The sequence below is a fragment of the Protopterus annectens genome, chromosome 9.part0, assembly GCF_019279795.1.
Source record: "Protopterus annectens isolate FY-2018-M chromosome 9.part0, PAN1.0, whole genome shotgun sequence".
NCBI lineage: Eukaryota > Metazoa > Chordata > Ceratodontiformes > Protopteridae > Protopterus > Protopterus annectens.
In genome coordinates, this window is record NC_056743.1 from 722,317,773 (window position 1) to 722,336,982 (window position 19,210).

A 19,210-nucleotide genomic window follows, 5' to 3' on the forward strand; every position below is an offset into this window, starting at 1 on the left:
CCTTTTTTGGCCAGAATGAAAGAGTTGAAAAAAAATCCTACTCATCCATGTAAACATGCAATACAAAGGCAGTATTAAAACTTTCTACATTATTTACACTTGCCCTTTTGTTTAACAGTCACAAAAAATGTATTTCATTTTGTTTTACCTTATTTGATAGGTCCTTTGTGTAAGCCACTGTCCAGTGAGGGGGAGGTTTAGGATAATGAGGTTGAGCGACCACACCCCTGAGGGTCTTCCTGTCATACGAGTCAGCTGCAGTAGTCTGAAACCGGTTAATGACTTCATCATAGGATGACACTTGATGTCCCTTCCTCAGTTCTGGGGGAAGTTCATCAGGGATTGTGGTCTGTTGGAAACAAAAAGTGGACAGATACATTAGGCAAGCTGTATAATAACAGAAGGCTAGCAATATAATGATAGAAGGTTATCTCTCTGAATAGAGAGAGAATGTGTACCATAAATTACATACTTGTGGCAAATCTAACTTCTAGCAGCTCAAGACACAAGTAATATAGGCACACCACACTACTGCGTTCATAAAGGTTAAACATTTTTCTGGTCAGTGAGTTGTGTAATGGGTAAGATTAAGGTGGTAGAGGTCCACACCAATCTCCAGCTGCACCAGTGGCACAGGTGGTTGTTTTAACCACAACAATATTTTGAAGGATATAGGTTCATGTTTCATCTGAAGCATGTAATAGCACTATCACAGTCGTATTCCTTGTTGAGCCTTCCTAAATAACATTACAGTTTCTCTTTTTCCCTTCAGCTGATGAGACATGCTATAGGCACGTATCATTCTTTCTATTATAAGTACCCCCTTATATTTCACTCCTACTTACATTTTCATATCTGAAAATGCAGTTGTTGTAGGAACATGGTGTGCTTTTGAAAAATTGCTTCCTTCTTGAATTTAAAACTACTTCTGAGTGAGTTCCAATAGACAACAACGTTCCTCTATTATAAAGGCATATGTATTACCACTCTGTATGGCTCTCAAACGTCCCTGATTTTGCAAATCTACCTGATTTTGCCTCAATACATGTTGGATTTTCTGGTGGGTGGCCACATTAGTGCAGTGGTTAGCATTGCTGCCTCACAGCAAGAGGTTCTCCAGTTTGATTCTCAGCTGGGGTGCCTTCTGTGCGGAGTCTGCATGTCCTCCCTGTGGTCGTGTGGGTTTCCTCCGGGTGCTCTGGTTTCCTCCCACATCCCAAAGACATGCTGTAGGTTGGACTGAACACTCTAAATTGGCCCTAGGCATGAGGTGTGTGCCTGTATGTGTGTGTCTTCTGTGGAAGGTTGGGTGCTGGGCTGGCAACTTGACGGCGTAAAACTCCGCTGCCAATCATGAGCAGACAGATGATCCACTGTGGTGACCCCTAACCAGGAAAAAACGAAATAAGAAGAAGACATGTTGGATTTTCTGGTAAATTACTGTGTTACAGTCAGCCAATACTGACAGTTGTTATAGTTTTGTAATTCTTATTTTCCAGAAAATGCATGTGGATGCATAACCTGATGTTCTATTAACGCTTTAAGTGAATTATAGTAACATTTAAAAATTGTTCCAGATTTTGGGCTTTTGGCCCCTCATTACTTTTGGCTTTGTCCAGAATACTTGAGTAAAGACATTGAGAGGTATGCTACAAATGCATATCTTAGACTTGGCACATGTTTGATTACTATCACTTCTCCTGCATTGATTCTGTTCTGTTAATGTACAGAGGTCTCTGTACTTGATGCAATACCTGAAACAAGCTGTCATCTATTACTCATGGATTGCCATACGCACCTATTTCCTTCTGTTGAAACTACCAATTCTTTAAGCACACCAGCATTCCATGATCTCTCTTCATTTTCATATCATGTATTTCAGTCATGTTCAGACAATCAGCTAACACTGCAAGGTTATTCTTCCCTGATTTGTAGTTGCCAAGCACCATTTTCATTTTGCACCCTACCACAGTTTTTTTTCCCCCTTTTCATCCAATGTATGTGACTCTCCAACTTAGATTCTCTAAATCTCAAATTTTTTATACTGTATATCAGAATTTCTGGCACCACATCTACACTACTGTTCTTTGGGGATTTTGCATCCCACAGTGTAAAGTGAGTATTCTTTCTGTATTCTGTACTCCACTACTTAGCTTTATGTGCCTGTATTTTCCCATTCAGTTTGCATCATTTTATGACCCAGGCTTTCTGTGATCCATGTGCATGATTTTGCTACACTAAAGAACCTGTATACCAGTAAGCTAATTTTCTGTTCCATGATTTGTTTATATACTCCCTTGTGTAATATATATATGATTTTGTGTCACAGTGTTTTTGCCTTCTCATTTGTTAGTTTGTGAGAGAGTTTCTACATCCCTCACACGTGATTTTATACTTCAGAATTTCCATAGCCTAGCTGCTTGATTTTTTATGTGCAACTGCATGCCTGTAGGCTTTATGCATTATTTGACATGATCTGACACTTGTTCCATTGAAAGTTAACTGCCACACTACTAGCCACTCTTCGAGTTGCCACAGATGTAATTTCCTATACTCTAACCTATAACGTACTGCATACTCTAAAGCAGGTTGCAGTGTCATCTGCAATACTAAATTCCTTAACTTCTAGCATCTGAAAAAGGAATGGTTCTAAAAAGTAGGCCTATTGTACCAGTGTGGTCACATGTCCTTCCTCAAAATGGTCTTTACCTACTTTTCTAATTTTGTTTCTGTGTCTTACTCAGTCAGCTGTAAATCAGCTGCTTGTGTACAAAAAATAAATATTTGCTGTAAGCCAGACAGAAAACGTCAGCTACATCATCTTACTTATGTCTTCAACAAAATCAGTCAGCCTGTGATGACATCTAAAGTGTGCGCTTACAGAATAAAGATATCTAATTCCTATACTGAAATGAGGCACCTTAAGGCTATCAAAATTGCAGAGGTAATTTTCTGAGACTTCTGACATATAAAAATTAATTGTATTGATGTTTTTTACAATTTAAGTGAATTTGATTGAAGAAGGACCAGATTGTATTAATGTTAGTAGTATTTCTTCCTTTTATTATAATAAATTATTTTATTGCCAACTTCCGTTGTGGATTTTTTTAGTTGAAATAAATTATGTTTAGCAGTTAGCACAGTGAGCTGTTTCCCCTGACCTGGTCCAGGGTTTGATTCCCTTATCCTTTGTTTGCCTACTGCATGCGTGACTCTAAGCAAAACTCTTAACAGACTGTGGGCTGGTGAAATTGAGCTTGTCCCCTGAATGGTCTCCTTAATCTCATACTTATAGCCACCTATGACCAATTTGCAGTAATCCTCAGCAGATAATCTTCTTGTCATTCAGCAACATCACAAAAATAAACTACTTGGTCTAACTGCATCCAGTGCTATAGTCTATGAGTGCCACTACAGTAGGATCATGATCTCTATCAGACACAGATTCTGCATTGTCTTCAAGTGAAACCTTTGAATGAGACCAAGCATAAAACAACATAATTAAATACTGTTTCTACTATAATCCTCATCTTATGCTGCAAATGCATCAGAAAGAATGGTTAATTTTGATTTTAACTCTTTTTTTTTTTTTTTTTTACTGTCAGAAGAATACCCCCTCTACATTTATTTTAAAATTAAAATCTTCATACGACTTTCACTGAAAGTTGTCAGAAACCCAGGCTGTCATAAGGATACTTGGTGCTTACGTGTTATTGCAACCAGATTTTCGCGGTTGCGAAATGTGCATACCTCCACAGAAGGGAGTGTATTACACACTTCAAAGTGTTATTGTAAGTCCTTACAAGTGGCCAAAAACTGTACATAAGTTTTACGAACCGAAACAAGTTCAGAAATCATCTTCGTTTTTTGCGTCCATTACAGACTTACACTTGAGTTATCATGCCTGCTATTGTACTGTCGGTTGCATTATTTACAGTTTGTGGATGAAAGTGTGCAGAGAATAGTGACCGTCATTGCCAAACTTACAGGGAAACTAGTTCATGTTACAGTGACATGAGGTGAGAAAACTCCACATTTCATTTTGTATGACAGTGCTTGTGAAACAAAATGGTAATACATAACTCCTCCAATTTCACAGTCTCTGTGTTTTCCTTCTGTGAAGGATTCGTTGCCCAATGTGAAAATATTCCAACACACAGTACGACATTAGTCATGATAACTCATGCGTGCGTCTCTAATGCTCGCAAAACAGGAAGAGGATTTCTTAAATTATTCCTGTTCTTTAAAGTCATCTATATTTTTTTGAAAGTAGTAAGGACTATGATTGGCACTTAGAAATCTTTCAGCCACTCGTTTGTCTGCAGGTAGGCGCCATTCGCAACCGCAAAAATCTGGTTGCGATAACACTAAGTACCGGATACTTGTTAATACATTAGCATATAATGCTGTGATACCAGCACTCACTGGCAGAACTAAATAGAAGTTATGTTCTTACCATAATGTTCCATGTTAGTTGTCTTCTTCTCGCCTTCTTTCTTGCTGGATGGGTTCGGAGCCGACCTCGGCTCCAACTCGGCCACTCTAAAAGCTCGAGAGTTGGTTCCACCGGCTCGAGGCACCCCTTATATCCCACAATGCTAGGCGGTATTACCTCAGATCTCGTTTGTAAGCTATGCCCAGCCAAAAATAACTCCAGAACCACTGGAAAAGGGAAAAACCCACCTCTATAAAAGGAAGGGAAGAAGGTGACCTGAAAACCTGATGAAGGAATATATGCACAGAATAGCATATACCTATATACAATAGAGGTGGTAGAAAGAGAGGTCACAATCAAACTCCTCTAGGTCTGTCCAGGCTAGGGGAAGGAGGGTGGGACGCAAGAAAGAAGGCGAGAAGAAGACAACTAACATGGAACGTTATGGTAAGAACATAACTTCTATATGTTAAGTTGTCCATCTCGCCTTCATTCTTGCTGGATGGGACCGCGTCCCTAGCACCTTGTCCCGGTGGCCTATCGGAACAGACTCTTGAGAACAGTGGAACCAAAGTTAGCTCTATGTCTAGAAGCTAAATCCAACTTATAATGAGAAATGAAAGTGTGAGGAGTAGCCCAAGTAGCCGCTGCACAAATGGTGTCAATAGGCAGCCTATCTTGGAAGGCTATAGAAGTAGCCAAAGCTCTGGTGGAGTGGGCCTTAGGTTTGTTAGGCAGCTTTTGGTGTCTAATTTCATAAGCAAAGGAAATCAGAGATGTTAGCCATCTGGAGAGTGATACTTTCGAAACTGAAAGTCCCTTTCTGCCTTCTGCATAAGAGACAAACAACTGGTCAGTTTTCCTGATCTGTTTGGTTCTATCCAAATAATACCTTAACTGACGATGAACATCTAGCCAATGCAATTTTTGTTCAGACCTGTTAGAAAAGTTAGGAACAAACACAGGGAGGTCAATGCTTTGATTTAGGTTAGACGCAGAGGCTACTTTAGGTAAAAAGGATGGATTGGTTCGTAAGGACACCCTGTCTTTATGAAACAATAGATACGTGGTCGACTGCTGAGTGCATGAAGTTCTGAGACCCTTCTAGCTGAAGTAATGGCTACCAGAAAGAGAGTCTTCCAGGATAGCAATTTCAATGAACAGGAAGCTGCAGGTTCGAAAGGGGAAGAATCAAAGATGTGAGAACTAAATTAAGGTCCCAAGAAGGAGGAGGATTTCTTATAGGAGGTCTGAGAAGAAAAACTCCCTTCAAAAAAGCTTTGCAAAGCTTGTGAGACATGATGGCAGAATCTGAAATGCCCACATGAAAGTTAGAAATAGCTGCCAATTGAACTTTAAGAGTAGAAGGAGATGAACCTGCATGGAAGAGTTCAGCTAGAAAATCAAGGACTATTTGGATGGAAGCAGTGAAAGGATCTATGTCCCTTCCTTGAGCCCAATAGGCAAAACGTTTCCACTTACTAAGATAAATCTTCCGAGTGGAAGATTTATGGGAAGCTATCAAAATATCTCGAACAGAGTGAGATATTTGAGGAAGCCTGGCTAAGGTTGGAGTTGGAGGAACCAAGCAGTGAGGTTCAGAGAGGGGAGGGAGCGATGTAACTGACCCGATTGATGGATCAAAAGATCTGGAACTAGGTCCAGATGCCAAGGTTGCTCCAACAGAAATTGATGTAGAAAGGGGAACCAAACCTGTCAAGGCCAGTAAGGAGCAATGAGGATCAATGAGGCCTTCTGAGCGATAGCTTTCTGTATCACTTGAGAGATTAGTGGGAAGGGAGGAAATGCATACAGAAGTCCCCGGGGCCAAACTTGGACTAGTGCGTCTCTGCTGGGCTGGCCTGGTAACGGCAATAGGGTGAAATAATCTCTGCACTTGCTGTTTTGGGGAGTAGCAAAAAGGTCGCAGCAAGGCTGACCCCACTTGAGAAAAATTTTCTCCAGAATAGAATCTTTCAGAGACCACTCGTGAGGCATGAGGATAGCACTGCTCAACTTGTCCGCGATTAGATTGGACTTCCCGGGGATGTGCGTTGCTATCAGAAACCGCTGAGAAGAAATCGCCCATTGCCACAGTCTGAGTGCTTCTCGACATAGGGGATAGGACCTGGTTCCGCCTTGTTTGTTGATATACCACACTACAAACATATTGTCCGTCTGGATTGCTATCGTTCCCAAGGGAAGAGAGTCTTGAAGGGCTTGCAACGCTAAAAGCACTGCTCTCATCTCTAGAACATTTATATGCAAGTGGCATTCGTCTGGTTGCCATATGCCCTGGACTGTTCTGCCCTGATAATGTCCCCCCCCACCCGATCAGGGAGGCGTCCGTTGTCAGAGTAGCAACCGGAGGGGAAGGAACAAAGGGTCTTCCCAGGAAGAGCTGAGGGGAAGAAATCCACCAAAGAAGATGATTCTTGCATGCTTGCGTAATCATAATGGTGTGGGACATCGGAAGTTGCTGGTACGACCATTGTGTGAAGAGCATCCATTGAAGGATTCTCATGTGGAATCTGGCTAATAGAAGTAGAGGGATAGCAGCCACCGTAATCCCCAGTACTTTCAGAACAAATCTGGCTTTGACTCTGTTGCTGTGGAAGAGAAGGGAGACCAGTTTGCGTATGTCTGCTATTCTTTGGTCTGTTAGTCTCGCAGACATGTTGACTGTGTCTAGATTTGTGCCTATGAAGGTAATAGCACGACAAGGCGACAAAACAGACTTTTCACAATTTATTGAGATGCCTAACTTTTGACAAATGCGAAAGGTGTAGTCTCTGGCCATTAGAAGAAGATGCTTGGTAGGAGCTGTGAGGAGCCAGTTGTCCAAATATGGAAACACCTGGAATCCTTGACGTCTCAGGTGAGAAGCTACCACTGCCATGCATTTGGTAAACACCCGGGGGGCAGTGGTGAGACCAAAGGGCAGGGCTCTGAATTGAAAGTGACTGGTTCCCAGCCGGAAGAGGAGAAATCTCCTGGAGCGTCTGTTCATTTTTATATGATAGTACGCATCCTGGAGGTCTATAGAGCACATCCAGTTTTCCTTTCCCAAAAGGGGTAGGATGGATTGTAGCGTGACCATCCGAAATCTTGTTTTCTTGACCGACTTGTTCAAGATACTGAGATCCAAAATGGGTCTCCAGTCCCCTGTTTTCTTTGGAACCAAAAAGAATTTGGAGTAGATTCTGGATCCTTGCTGGTCTGCTGGCACTGGCTGAATGGCTCTTTTTGCAAGCAACTTTGAAATTTCCAACGCTGCTTGATCCCTTTGAGCAGGTGGAACATCTGGAAGGAATTTTTTTGATTGATTTGGAATATGAAAGAACGGAATGGAATAGCCTTCGGAAATGATGGACTGTACCCACTTGTCTTGAGTTAGGGATCGCCAGACTTCTGGGTACAGTGACAATCTTCCCACGACTGCCTCCGAAGGTGGACAGTCGGGCAACACCTCAGGGATGCTGGAAGGGCTTATCGGAAAAAGTTTCTCGATTGCCCTGGTTCTGCGGACCCCCCCTGCCTCTAGGGCGACGTCTACCATTATTGTTCCCCCTTCTGCCTCTGGAGGGGAAATGACTCTGTGCGTCAGGCAAAGTCCCTTGAGATTGTTTGCAGAACCACATTTTCCCACTTTTCTGGCCTTTGGGGTAAGGCCTAGAAGGAGTAGAAAAACGGACTCCGACGGCAGAAAGAGTTTTGCCATCCGTCTCGCACCTCGTCAAGGTTTCTTTCACTTGAGGACCAAAGAGAGATGATCCATCAAACGGGGAATTAGTGAAAGACGTTTTAAAGGGGTCCGCAAAATTGCATAGCCGCATCCAGGCATGCCGGCATAAGGCAACACCTGTCCCTGCGGCTCTGCTCGCTCCATCAGCCGCATATGAAAGGAGGCGCATGGAGGAGTTAGCTATAGAGTTTAGGGTAGCCAGCTGAGTGTTCATCTTGTCCTGAAAACCCGCAGCTGTAGGATCCTTCAACATCTCACTCGCTTCCTTGATCAAATCTCTTTGAAGACGAGTGAAATGGCATAGGTAGTTCAGCGAACGCATAGCAAAGGTCGCTGACGAAAACATCCGCTTCCCGTGCCTGTCCATAGACCTAGATTCCTTGTTAGGAGGATGGACAGGCACCGAAGGATCAGCTAGTTCCTTCTTAGTGGCAGCAGCTACCACCATAGCATCCACAGAAACTCCCTTGGTCAGAAATTGCTTATCTGTTGGTGCTGTGATAAACTTTGAAGGTCTCCTGGGGGTGGGGTCCACTGACTCAGGAGCCGTCCAAGCCTTTTTTGCTACCACCTGCATGAGGGGGTCAAAGGGGGGGGACACCCAGGAGGTGGAAGGGCGAGAGTCAAACGCCTCAAGATACACAGATTCATCCTCCGAAGGGTTAAGGGCGGGCCAATTTCCCTCGGTTTCAGGATCTCTAGAATGTCTCCAAAGTAGACATCTTCAGAAGGGGAACAGGGGGAACCCTCGGAATCCTCTAAATCTGTGTCAGAGGTGACAGACTCAGGTGAGTCTATGTGCTTCTTCTTACACTTTCTCTTCCTAGGGGGCTCCCCTGCCAATTCAGGAGAGGCCTCGGAAGAGGATGAGATCCCCACAGGGGATTCTTGAGGAGCTGGCTCTCTGCGGTCTGGGATGAGGGAGTGAGTAGACACAACCTGAGGCACCGAAGAGGGAGGGGTGGACGGAGCCGACTGTGGAGTTGAACCAGGTTCCAACACACTCCGCATGACCTCGAACGCACCCCTGTCAGGCAGAGCCAGAGGTCCCCGCCCGAAAGCTGAGAACCCCTCGGCACCGACAGTGATGGCTCGAGGCCGATGTCGGAGCCGAACTCACCAGCGCGGCACCGAGAGGGAGAGCGGGGTCGGACAAGGGTCCGATGCCACTCACCCCCTCGGAGCCGACGAGGGAAGTCCGGCGCCGAGATTCTTCAAAGGAAGAAATCGGAGCCGACGACGGAACCGAAGACAATTGTATCGGCTCCGACACTACCACAGTCTCGGTTCCGAAACGCCCCGGCTCCGAGCTCAAAGGAGTCGGAGGAGGAACATTTTGAGGGATAGGGTCAAGCATCAACTGATGAGTCGGGCTCTGAAGCATTTGGGCCAGTGCCTCGGACTTAAGAAGTCGACTCACTACCCTCTGAAGGTCATGATCCAAAAGCCTCGATAATCTAGAGGAGTGAGATCTATGGCTCCGTTCAGACAGCAAGGGAGACACTGGAGCCGAATGAACGGAGCCAAGGGATGGTGACCTAGACCTCTTTCTAGATGTCGGCTCCGATGGTCTGATCGGAGCCGACCCAGGAATTTCCAATGCCTCGGCTCCAGCCGGAGCCGAGGGAACCACAGAAGCTGCAGTCTGAGACTCATCGGCTTCAGCCGGAGCCGATGTAGCAGTAGGTTTCGAAGCCTTAGGCCTCGACTCAGAAGCTGGAGTCGAGGACCTAGAAGCCTTAGAGGGTTTGCCCGGCAGCACTAGGGGAACCCTCAGGCTTAAGCAAACCTCTTAAAATGAGTTTGTTTTTTCTTTCCTGCAGGACTCTAGGGCTGAAGCCATGGCATACAGCACAAGAGTCCTGCAGGTGTAAAGGTCCCAGGCAGTATACACAAGAAGTGTGACCGTCTGTCAGAGACATTTTCTGACAGCACGAGTCACACTTCTTGAAGCCTGAGACCTTTGACTCTTTAGACATTATCAAAGAAAGTGTAACCACACACACACACAAACACACCGATTACACTTTTCACAAGGTTAACTAAAAAAAGGGAGATTAGTTCTTTTTTAGATCCCTAAAAAAAACACATACACTCCACTAAGGGGATGGAAGGGCCCGAAGGCCTGAGGGAAGAACTAATAAGTTCTTGTGGAAAAAAGGGTGGATAAACAGGGAGGAAAGGGAAATAACTATAAAAGACTAAATAAAGGGGGTTTAAATTCACTATAGATTAATCTATAATAACTGACCTGAAGCTGGTAGAAACCATACACCTCGATCGCTGTAGCGGCAAACGAGATCTGAGGTAATACCACCTAGCATTGTGGGATATAAGGGGAGCCTCGAGCCGGTGGAACCAACTCTCGAGCTTTTAGAGTGGCCGAGTCGGAGCCGAGGTCGGCTCCGAACCCATCCAGCAAGAATGAAGGCGAGATGGACAACTTAACATCAGAATTTTCCAAGCTGTGTGCTTCACAGCAAACATTCCATGATTTCACTGAGTGAAAATCATGCATGGAAAAACATAAGCAGAATTAAATAAATAGTTTATTTATATAAATAGTTAATTTAATGAATTAAGATGAAAAAGTAAGGGAATACAACTGGAGTGGAACAAACAAAATCGAACTTGCTAAATGAATTCTAAATGCCTACAAATGCATATTGTGTTTAATCCTGTATGACATATATAGCTAAAATTACTAATTAGTTAGTTGAGTAATGCATGCATTTAACAGGTAATAGAACTCAGCCAATAGGGACTTTTTAGTGACAACCCAATAACAGCTAAAGAAAGAAAATAAAACAAAACAAATAACAACAGTGCCAAGTATGTCCTATCTGAGCTTCTACTTAATCTGTTCCACTCAGCATATCTACAAGGTTTGTCCCTGATGCCTACAGAACAGCCACTGCTGCACCTCTGCACATTGGTGGCCTTCTCTACAGACCCAAGTAATTATAGGCCCATTAGCCTCACTATCCTTATACGTGCAACCATGAAATGTATCATAGCAGAACTAATTTATGCGGGCATAGGCAACTTAACTTATCTAGACCCTGCACACTGTTTGGTTTCCTGCAGGGTAGGCCCTGTCTCTTGAACCTAATAAACTTATGTGAAAAGGTTACAGAGGTTGTGAACAGTAGTAGTTTTGTGCATGATGATATTTATCTTGGCTTTTGACACTAATCCCCATGCTGGTAATATTGAAAAGTTAGACAAACTTAATTTAAATCCCTATCTTTTCTGTTGGATTGCAAACTGGTTATCTAACAGATCCCAAGTAGTGAATGTTGTTGGTACCCCCCAAATGTAAAATTGTAAGTAGTGAGGTAGTGCAGGGATCAGTGTTGGGCCCTCTCCTGTTATGTATTTATTTTGCAAACATTCAAGCCAATATCTCTGAAGTGTGACTGATCACATTTGCTGATGACTGCAAGCTAGGCACTATTATTTGCTCACCCACTAATACTAAACTGCTCTTAAAACGGCTGGAATATACACATACCTGACCTAATGAAAATGTTCCAAGGTAAATGCAAAAAGGCTGTTCTCACCCCATATATTTTAAGCAGTACTCTTCAAACAGACATGGTAATAAAAGACCTGAGTACTTATATGGACAATGCTCTCTCATTCGATCAACATGTTTCCACTGTAATCAGAAATTATTCTATCTGGCCCAGTTAATTTATAAAGGAATACCTTCAAGAGCCAAAGAATTCATCTTCCCAAATACAATACTCTCTTTGGCATGTTCAAATCCAAGCATATCACTCAACTGGGAAGGCTCCAAAGATTTTTAACCAAAAAAGAATAAAGCCCTTAAGTTTTTCAACTATCCTTACATATTAACAAATTCCCAAGTCAGTAGTCTACAGGTTGCTCCAAGGTGACCTGTCTCTCACTTTTTGAGCCATGAAAGACCCAATCCTATTTGACTTATTTTTTCACAAGACCAGTGGCTATACAAATATCCTACTTGGGACCTAAATTTACACCAAGACTTACTGGAGGGATCGGTTCCTAACTCAGTGTATTCAGAGCCTATGGAATAAGTTACCACTATTGGTCAAAGTACTACTTTGGCTGCCTCTAAAGTTAATCTTGATGACTGGATGACTAGACAAATTTACACCAGTTTTATCATCTGTGGGCTGGCTTGATTTGGGAGATGGGCACTATTAAGCACTCATAAAGGGTGGCAAGAACTTTTAAGTGTAGCTACATAATGTTGTGTATGGCTAGACCACTTGTGGTTTCTGGGATTGCTTGCCTTGTATTATTCTTATGATCAAATTATTCTTATGATCAAAAAAAAAAATCAGGAATAACATTATTAAACAAAAACTTAAGGAAAAGACTTGGGGTGGGGGTATTCACAGAAATTAGCTCTGCGTGCTAATAAGTACTTTGTTGTTGTGCTCTAGTAATGCTATGGAGCTAATTAGTGATTCAGAGACATACAGGAGTCATGTGGAGCAAAAGCTTATTTCAGCTCATTTGCACGCTTCTGACTTTAACACTTAATACAGTTGGAGTGTGTCTCCCTTATCAACCCACACAATGCTGATGCAGGTTTCATACACTACAGTTGTCTTTGAGATGCTCCCTCATAATTCATTCTCTTAGAAACAGGATTGTTCAATGCACTGTATGTCTAAATATCCACTATAATTTAAAAAAACAAGTAATACTATCATCAAGTAAAGCAGCAGAAATGTTCATCTTTCAAAATGGAGCAGAGACAATTGTATGAAAATTACTGCATAATTACATTTAAATGAGGAGATGTAGTTAAATCTTGCACTGAGCATTTATAAAGGGAAACCTTTCTTGTCTTACACAGTTAAGAGTTGCATATTATTATGCAAGTATTCATTGCACACATAGAATATAAAAAGAAAGCACTGTTTCTAGCCACTTTGTAATCAGAGAAGATGCTTGCTTTGGCTATGAGTCTAATCATTTCATGCAACAAGATGCTTGTTTCAGTGGTATTGCAACACACTGCATACAAGTTCTATGCCCAAGGTGAAGGTGTTACAGCCAACAGGTAACATACTACAGATTTGAGGACCAGGAGGTTCTTGATTCTTTTAGAGTGGGCATGGACATTATTAGGGCTTTGGTGAACTTATATGGCTCACAAATTGGATTTGACAGAGACAGACTGGAAACAAGTTGGCTATCTCTCATACTCCTACCTTGAAGGCACTACAGCAGTTCCTCACTGTTATCCTAGCCCATGTGGGTGGGTGAGCATATCTTTCTCCAAGTGTCATCACATGACCAAGCCATTACCATGTATGCCTTCTATGATCCATCATGCATCCCTGAGTATTTTGTATAATAGCTTGCACATATGTAGCAATAAAGGCCCCAACACCTGGTCCACAAGGGGAAGCAGTACTACAACAAGAGCTGCCATTCTGTCAACTGCTGGGCAGTCTGTAATGCACAGGGCTTTATTATCAGTGTACTGGACCATCATCTTGGCAGTACTAATGATAACCACATATGGCATACAATTTCACTGTAGGATACAGCATTGATACCTTCTTTGTAAATTCATTGCAAATCACAGAGCACCTCATAGTTATTTTTGTATACACTCACTCCATTATGTTTTTCAGGTGATTGGTACCTACTCAGATACTGGCTGGTCAGTAATCTGCATGGAACTGCAGAAGTGTGCTACAACAATGCCCTGTCCCATACAAAGAAAGGCACTGAGCGAGTGTTCAGCAAGCAATAATACCCTACGGGGTGTGAGTTACTGTGTAAATAATGTACATCCAGGGGTGTTATGAGGCCTGATGCCACAGGTGGTGGGTGTCTACACCCCTGAAAGGCCATTAGTTACATGGTAACACATACCCTGGACGGCATTATTGTGCTTAGAGTCTGGGCAATCTGTAAAACTGTTGTGCTTTACTTATTTTTTTTCAGTACTATATTAATTCATTTATATATTTATTTTATATATTTTTGATGTAAAATAGTTCCTCCTCCTAATGTTTCAAACTTGCTGTAAATAGTGTTGGAGGAAGTATTTTAGATGCAATATATAACATTTGCAAAAAATGTCTAGACATTTGTCTCTCACTCCTAAAAACTGTGGTTTATTGCCAGTCATTGGGGATTCAAATCACTAAATAATGACATATTTTGAGTTTCAGACATTGTTTCCTTCAGAAAATGCATGCCAATGCAAATCCTTTTTTTCTAACAACTTTTTAATTTTATAAGGGCAATATTTAAAGTCTGTTCCTATTTTTAAGCCTTTGTTCCCCCTTCATTTTAGACTTTACACAGATTTCTTGAGATAAGAGGTTCACAGGTATTTTTACCCCTTAACTACTGCTGACACTGCTTGATCTCACTCTCTCTCTCTCTCTCACACACATACACACTTCTGCTTTCATGCATGCAAGCATGCATATACTCACACATGCAGACAGAAACACACACACACACACACACACACACACACACACACACACACACACACATTTTTTCTTTTTTTTAATTTTATACTCACTAAGCAGCAAAAGCTCTGTTTAGCTAGTGCAAAATAATGTCTCGATTGATCTCACTTTCATGCACGCATGCACTCACACACAGACATAAACACACACACACACACACACACACACACACACATTTCTGTTTTCTTTCAATTTTTCTTTTCTTTTTTTTTTTTTTTTTTTATTTTACACTTGCTAAACAGCAAAAGTGCTTCTTAGTTAGCATAAAATAATGGCAGCCGTTATCAATGATACAGTCCAAACTCCACAGCAGCTTTATATGCTGTCGTGAAGAGGTGAACTCGTTTTTCAGCGGGCATTACCTGTACGAGTAACACCTTGGAGGAAAACATTTGTTCTCCAATTAGAGTGGTGATGTACATGTTGGCCATTCTTTAAGCCTGCTTAAAGCCCATTTCTGCTACCTTGATGAATCTGGGGTGCTCTTCAGTATGATCCTCCTACTGCATGCAGAACATTTACTGCTTGCTGCATTTTGTACAATCAGTCTAGTGTACAACTGCTACATCCAGTGCTAGCAAAAGCACCTATTGGTCATTTATCTTCCTCTTTTGCACCAAACGATCCTTCTATGAATAACGACAGCAATAGTGGCCAGCAATAGGCAGCAGCATGGAACCCTCTAAGACAGGCTTGGGTACAGTACATGGTAGTATAGGCAAAGAAACAACATCTAGTCCACAACTATGGGCCTTGACAATCTCTACATGACAGTGTAAAATGACAAAGAAAAAAATGGGCACATGCAGTGTTACCTGTAAGGTGCTCTGTGCAGTGGGTGGTTGACTAACAATGGGCATCAGACATTACTCCATCCTCCATACACAAATGTAAAGCTGATATGGTCACAGTTCTCATTATCTGCACTGTGGTCATTAGAGAACAAAACAAGTGCTAGGCACACCAGCAGGGGTGTATCAGTGGGCTGGACTGTGAAGCAGAATGTAGTATGACAGTAACCTTTCATGCAGACGCAGACTTAATAACTATTGACATAATGGTTGCCTACTGGATTTGTTGTCAACCCTTCTTCTGAAGGGAATGTTGTTATTTCAAACTGCTTTTTCATGAGAAAGCTCTGTTTTGATTCCCTTTTCTGTCTCTACCAATGGAATAGTGTTTTCTTTTTTCTTTCTTTTTTTTTCCCTTATTTTTCATCTTCTTTTGCAATTTATTTCTTTTTCCTTTTCTTTTTCTCACTTCACAAGTAAGTGCATTTTTTCTTCTTCTTTACTGAAAGTTATTTCTTGCACTTGATTTTCTTAAGCTGTGAAAGTCACCGATGTAGCTGCTGTTGACACTGTCTGGGGTGTGTGGGGTGGTGCAGGCTGGAATCAGAATAAGTGAAATTCACCTCTGTACTGAGTCTTACACAACATCCCCTAGTTTTGGCACTGGGTAGGGACAGAGGGAACATGAATGAGCACTGTTATGACAGCTTGGTATTCAGTTGCTATAATGGTGTGACTTGCTTTATGCTGCAGAGTGCTGTGAGACCATGACCTTGGCTGTGAGGTCCTATCATATGGTGTATGTCTGTTTGACTTATTAAGGAATTCACATCCATGGATGCTGCATCTGCCTGGGCCACCCATGGTACATGCCCAGCATGGCATCCATGCATGAGGCTCTGACATCTGCCATGTTGACCCATGTCAGCAATGTGTGCCTGGTAAGTCCTCACAAATGTGTGTACACAGGCTGACATGGGTCCATATGAGTAACCATGCTACTCATGAGCTTCGCATAAATCATCATGCCACTGTCTCTTAACTCCAACATTCCTATGTATTGACGTATTTCAACCCATATTTCCTGCAACACTCTAACCATTTTGACTAGACACAAGTGGCAGTAGCCTCTGCTTGGACATACTAACAACTTTGTTCTTGTGCAGACAATACCTGCTGTCTTGGATGTCAACTGTGATCAATACTTTAGCACCCCTATGGACTGGATGCATGATGGATATTCCAACTTATGACACTATCCTGTCTTCTTCCAGAGGCTCCACATGTGAACCTCACAGAGATGTGGAGATTTGAAAGGATTCAACCCCTTCCAGTAATGGAAAGTACCCATTGTGCACTGTCTGGGGTTTGGGGGGCCTCCCAGCGCACTTTGTGACTCTGTGCCATTGTTCTCAGACTGTATCATCAGTATGAGAGTAACAGCCTCATCACTGTCAGTCATGGGAGCTGTCGACATCAGCCTGTTGTGATGCACCACAGCCTATCACTGATGTTTCATTTGGTGCTGACAAGTGTTTTATTACACCATGCCTCATTACTCATTTCTCAGTAAATCCTTGTACATTTTTTACAGGTTAAAAGGAGTCCATATGTACCAGGAGATGATTCTGTTTGCAGTGGTTGCAATGCCAGTCTTGAAGTACCTGATGCACAGACATTTGATTCATCAACAAATGGTTTTCAGACTGTACAAAATGTCACATAATTATACTGCCTTGCTCCAACATCTATGTGAACATGGTACGGCTGTATGAAACTGCCAGTATCCGTGCCACATTGAATAATTCCTTTTCCATCATCCTCTGTATTATAATTAACACTACATAGAGATAACAAATATTCCTCACTTGGTGTCAGACTTCACACAGTGGAAGGACCCCCAACAAGTTGTGCTATGATTAATTGCATTCTGCCATGCTTTAATGCTGGCATGGGGCACCATGTCATTAGCTCTCTTCCTATACCATGCCAATATACAATTTCTTCTGTCAATGGCATTTTCACCTGCCAGAATTTGGTTTCACACCTTAGCTCACTCTGCATGTCTAGGGCCACATTCCTAAATAGGTGTTTTCCACAGGTCTAAGTTTGTCTTCTGTATCTTGCTCCCTGCTGCTGTAAGATGATTTATTTATTTGAAATGTGTTTGCCAGGATGGTCCAATTGGGCCGATGGAGCCCATTTTCAATGGAGTCCTGGGGAGAAAAGCTCCATAGATACATTTTGTTAAACAACAAGTTATTACAATACAAGATGAGTACATGAAGCAGATGAATATGTTAGTACAGTTTGAAGAGAAAAAAAACAGAGTTGTATCACAATTAGTAAAGTTTACAAATATATAGTCATATCATTACTAACATAGATATCAAATCTAAACAGTAATAAGTAGGTATTTACAAGTCTAAGCAGTAATAAGTAGGTATTTACAAGTCAATTAGACTAGGGAGTTATTTATAATATGTATGTTGCCCCAGAGGAAACATAATCAGTGGGTTAAATATTTTTGAATTTAGTTATGATAAGAGGAGAGAGTGAGAAGGGCTAGGGAGTAAGGCAGCTGCTGGGGATGTTATGCAGGAGAGGAACATGAGCATTCCCAGAGAGATGTTAGGTGTGAGTGGAGCAGAGTTTTAAAGGTGGATGGGCTGCTGGTGAGGAGAATTTGAGGTGGGAGGGAGTTCCAGAGGAGTGCCAAGGAAAAAGAAAGTAGAAGTTTGCCTGCAGGATGAGCAGGCTTGTGAAGTTCAATCAGATTCTGAGCATTGGTTCTTAGGAGTCTGTTAGGCTGGTGCATTTTAAATGTTGAGGCAAGGGAGGGGCAGAGAGAGGGACTGAAAATGAGTTTCTGAGCAAGGATTAATTGAGAGTAGATAAGGTAGTTGGGCATCTCTAGCCAGTTTAGATTATGGAGTGCAATACAGTGGTGAGTGGAGGATTTGTGTCCAGTGGTGAATTTGGCAATTTTGTTGTAGCAAGAAGAGAGTTTTGTTTTAATAGAAGATTGTAGGTTGGTTAGAAGTGGGGCACCATAAAGGAGAGAAGGGATGAGATATGTGGTAGTGAGAAGGAATCGTGTAGATGGAGTAAGGTAACGAATTTGACGGTAGAACATACCAAGTTTCTGGTGTGTTTTTCTGATATTTATATGTATATGGGTATCAAATTTGAGCTGGTTGTCGATGAGTACCCCAAAGAGTTTTGCATTGGATACTACCTCAACAGAAGTGATATTCTGACTGGTTATAGAGAATGTATTTATGTTGATAGTTGTGGTTTTGGAAGGGGTGAATATCATGAGTTTGGTTTTAGATGGACTGAGTGCCAGGTGGTTATGTAACATACATTGTTCAGTGGATGAGAAGGCATCTTGGGTTAGTTTTATGAGGGTGAGAGTGGAGTTAGCAGAACAGATAATTGTTGAATCGTCTGCATATTGGATGATTTGTGCATTAGGGATGGCAAGGTGAAAGTCATTTATGAAAATATTGAACAATAGGGGACCTAAAATGGAACCCTGGGGTACACCAGTAGGAGTGTTGAGGAATGGGGAAATGGCTTTCTTCCATTTGACTGCTTGTTGCCTATTGGAAAGGTAACTGGTAAACCAGTTGATAGAAGGGGGTGATAGATTTAGGTTATAGAGTTTGGATAGGAGAAGGGTGTGAGAGATGGTATCAAAAGCTTTGGAAAGGTCTAAAAGGAGGGTGGATACAATACA

General features: G+C 42.1%; 1 protein-coding gene across 2 annotated transcripts in view; it reads right to left on the reverse strand.

Annotated features, from left to right (window-relative positions):
• Positions 1–19,210, reverse strand: part of LOC122811483 — a 1,134,152-nt gene that overhangs the window by 94,030 nt on the left and 1,020,912 nt on the right. For both annotated transcript variants that reach the window (XM_044083349.1, XM_044083348.1), the window contains exon 2: positions 149–349. In XM_044083349.1, coding sequence (XP_043939284.1) covers positions 149–349 — 201 coding nt within the window. The remainder of the gene's footprint in view (positions 1–148; positions 350–19,210) is intronic.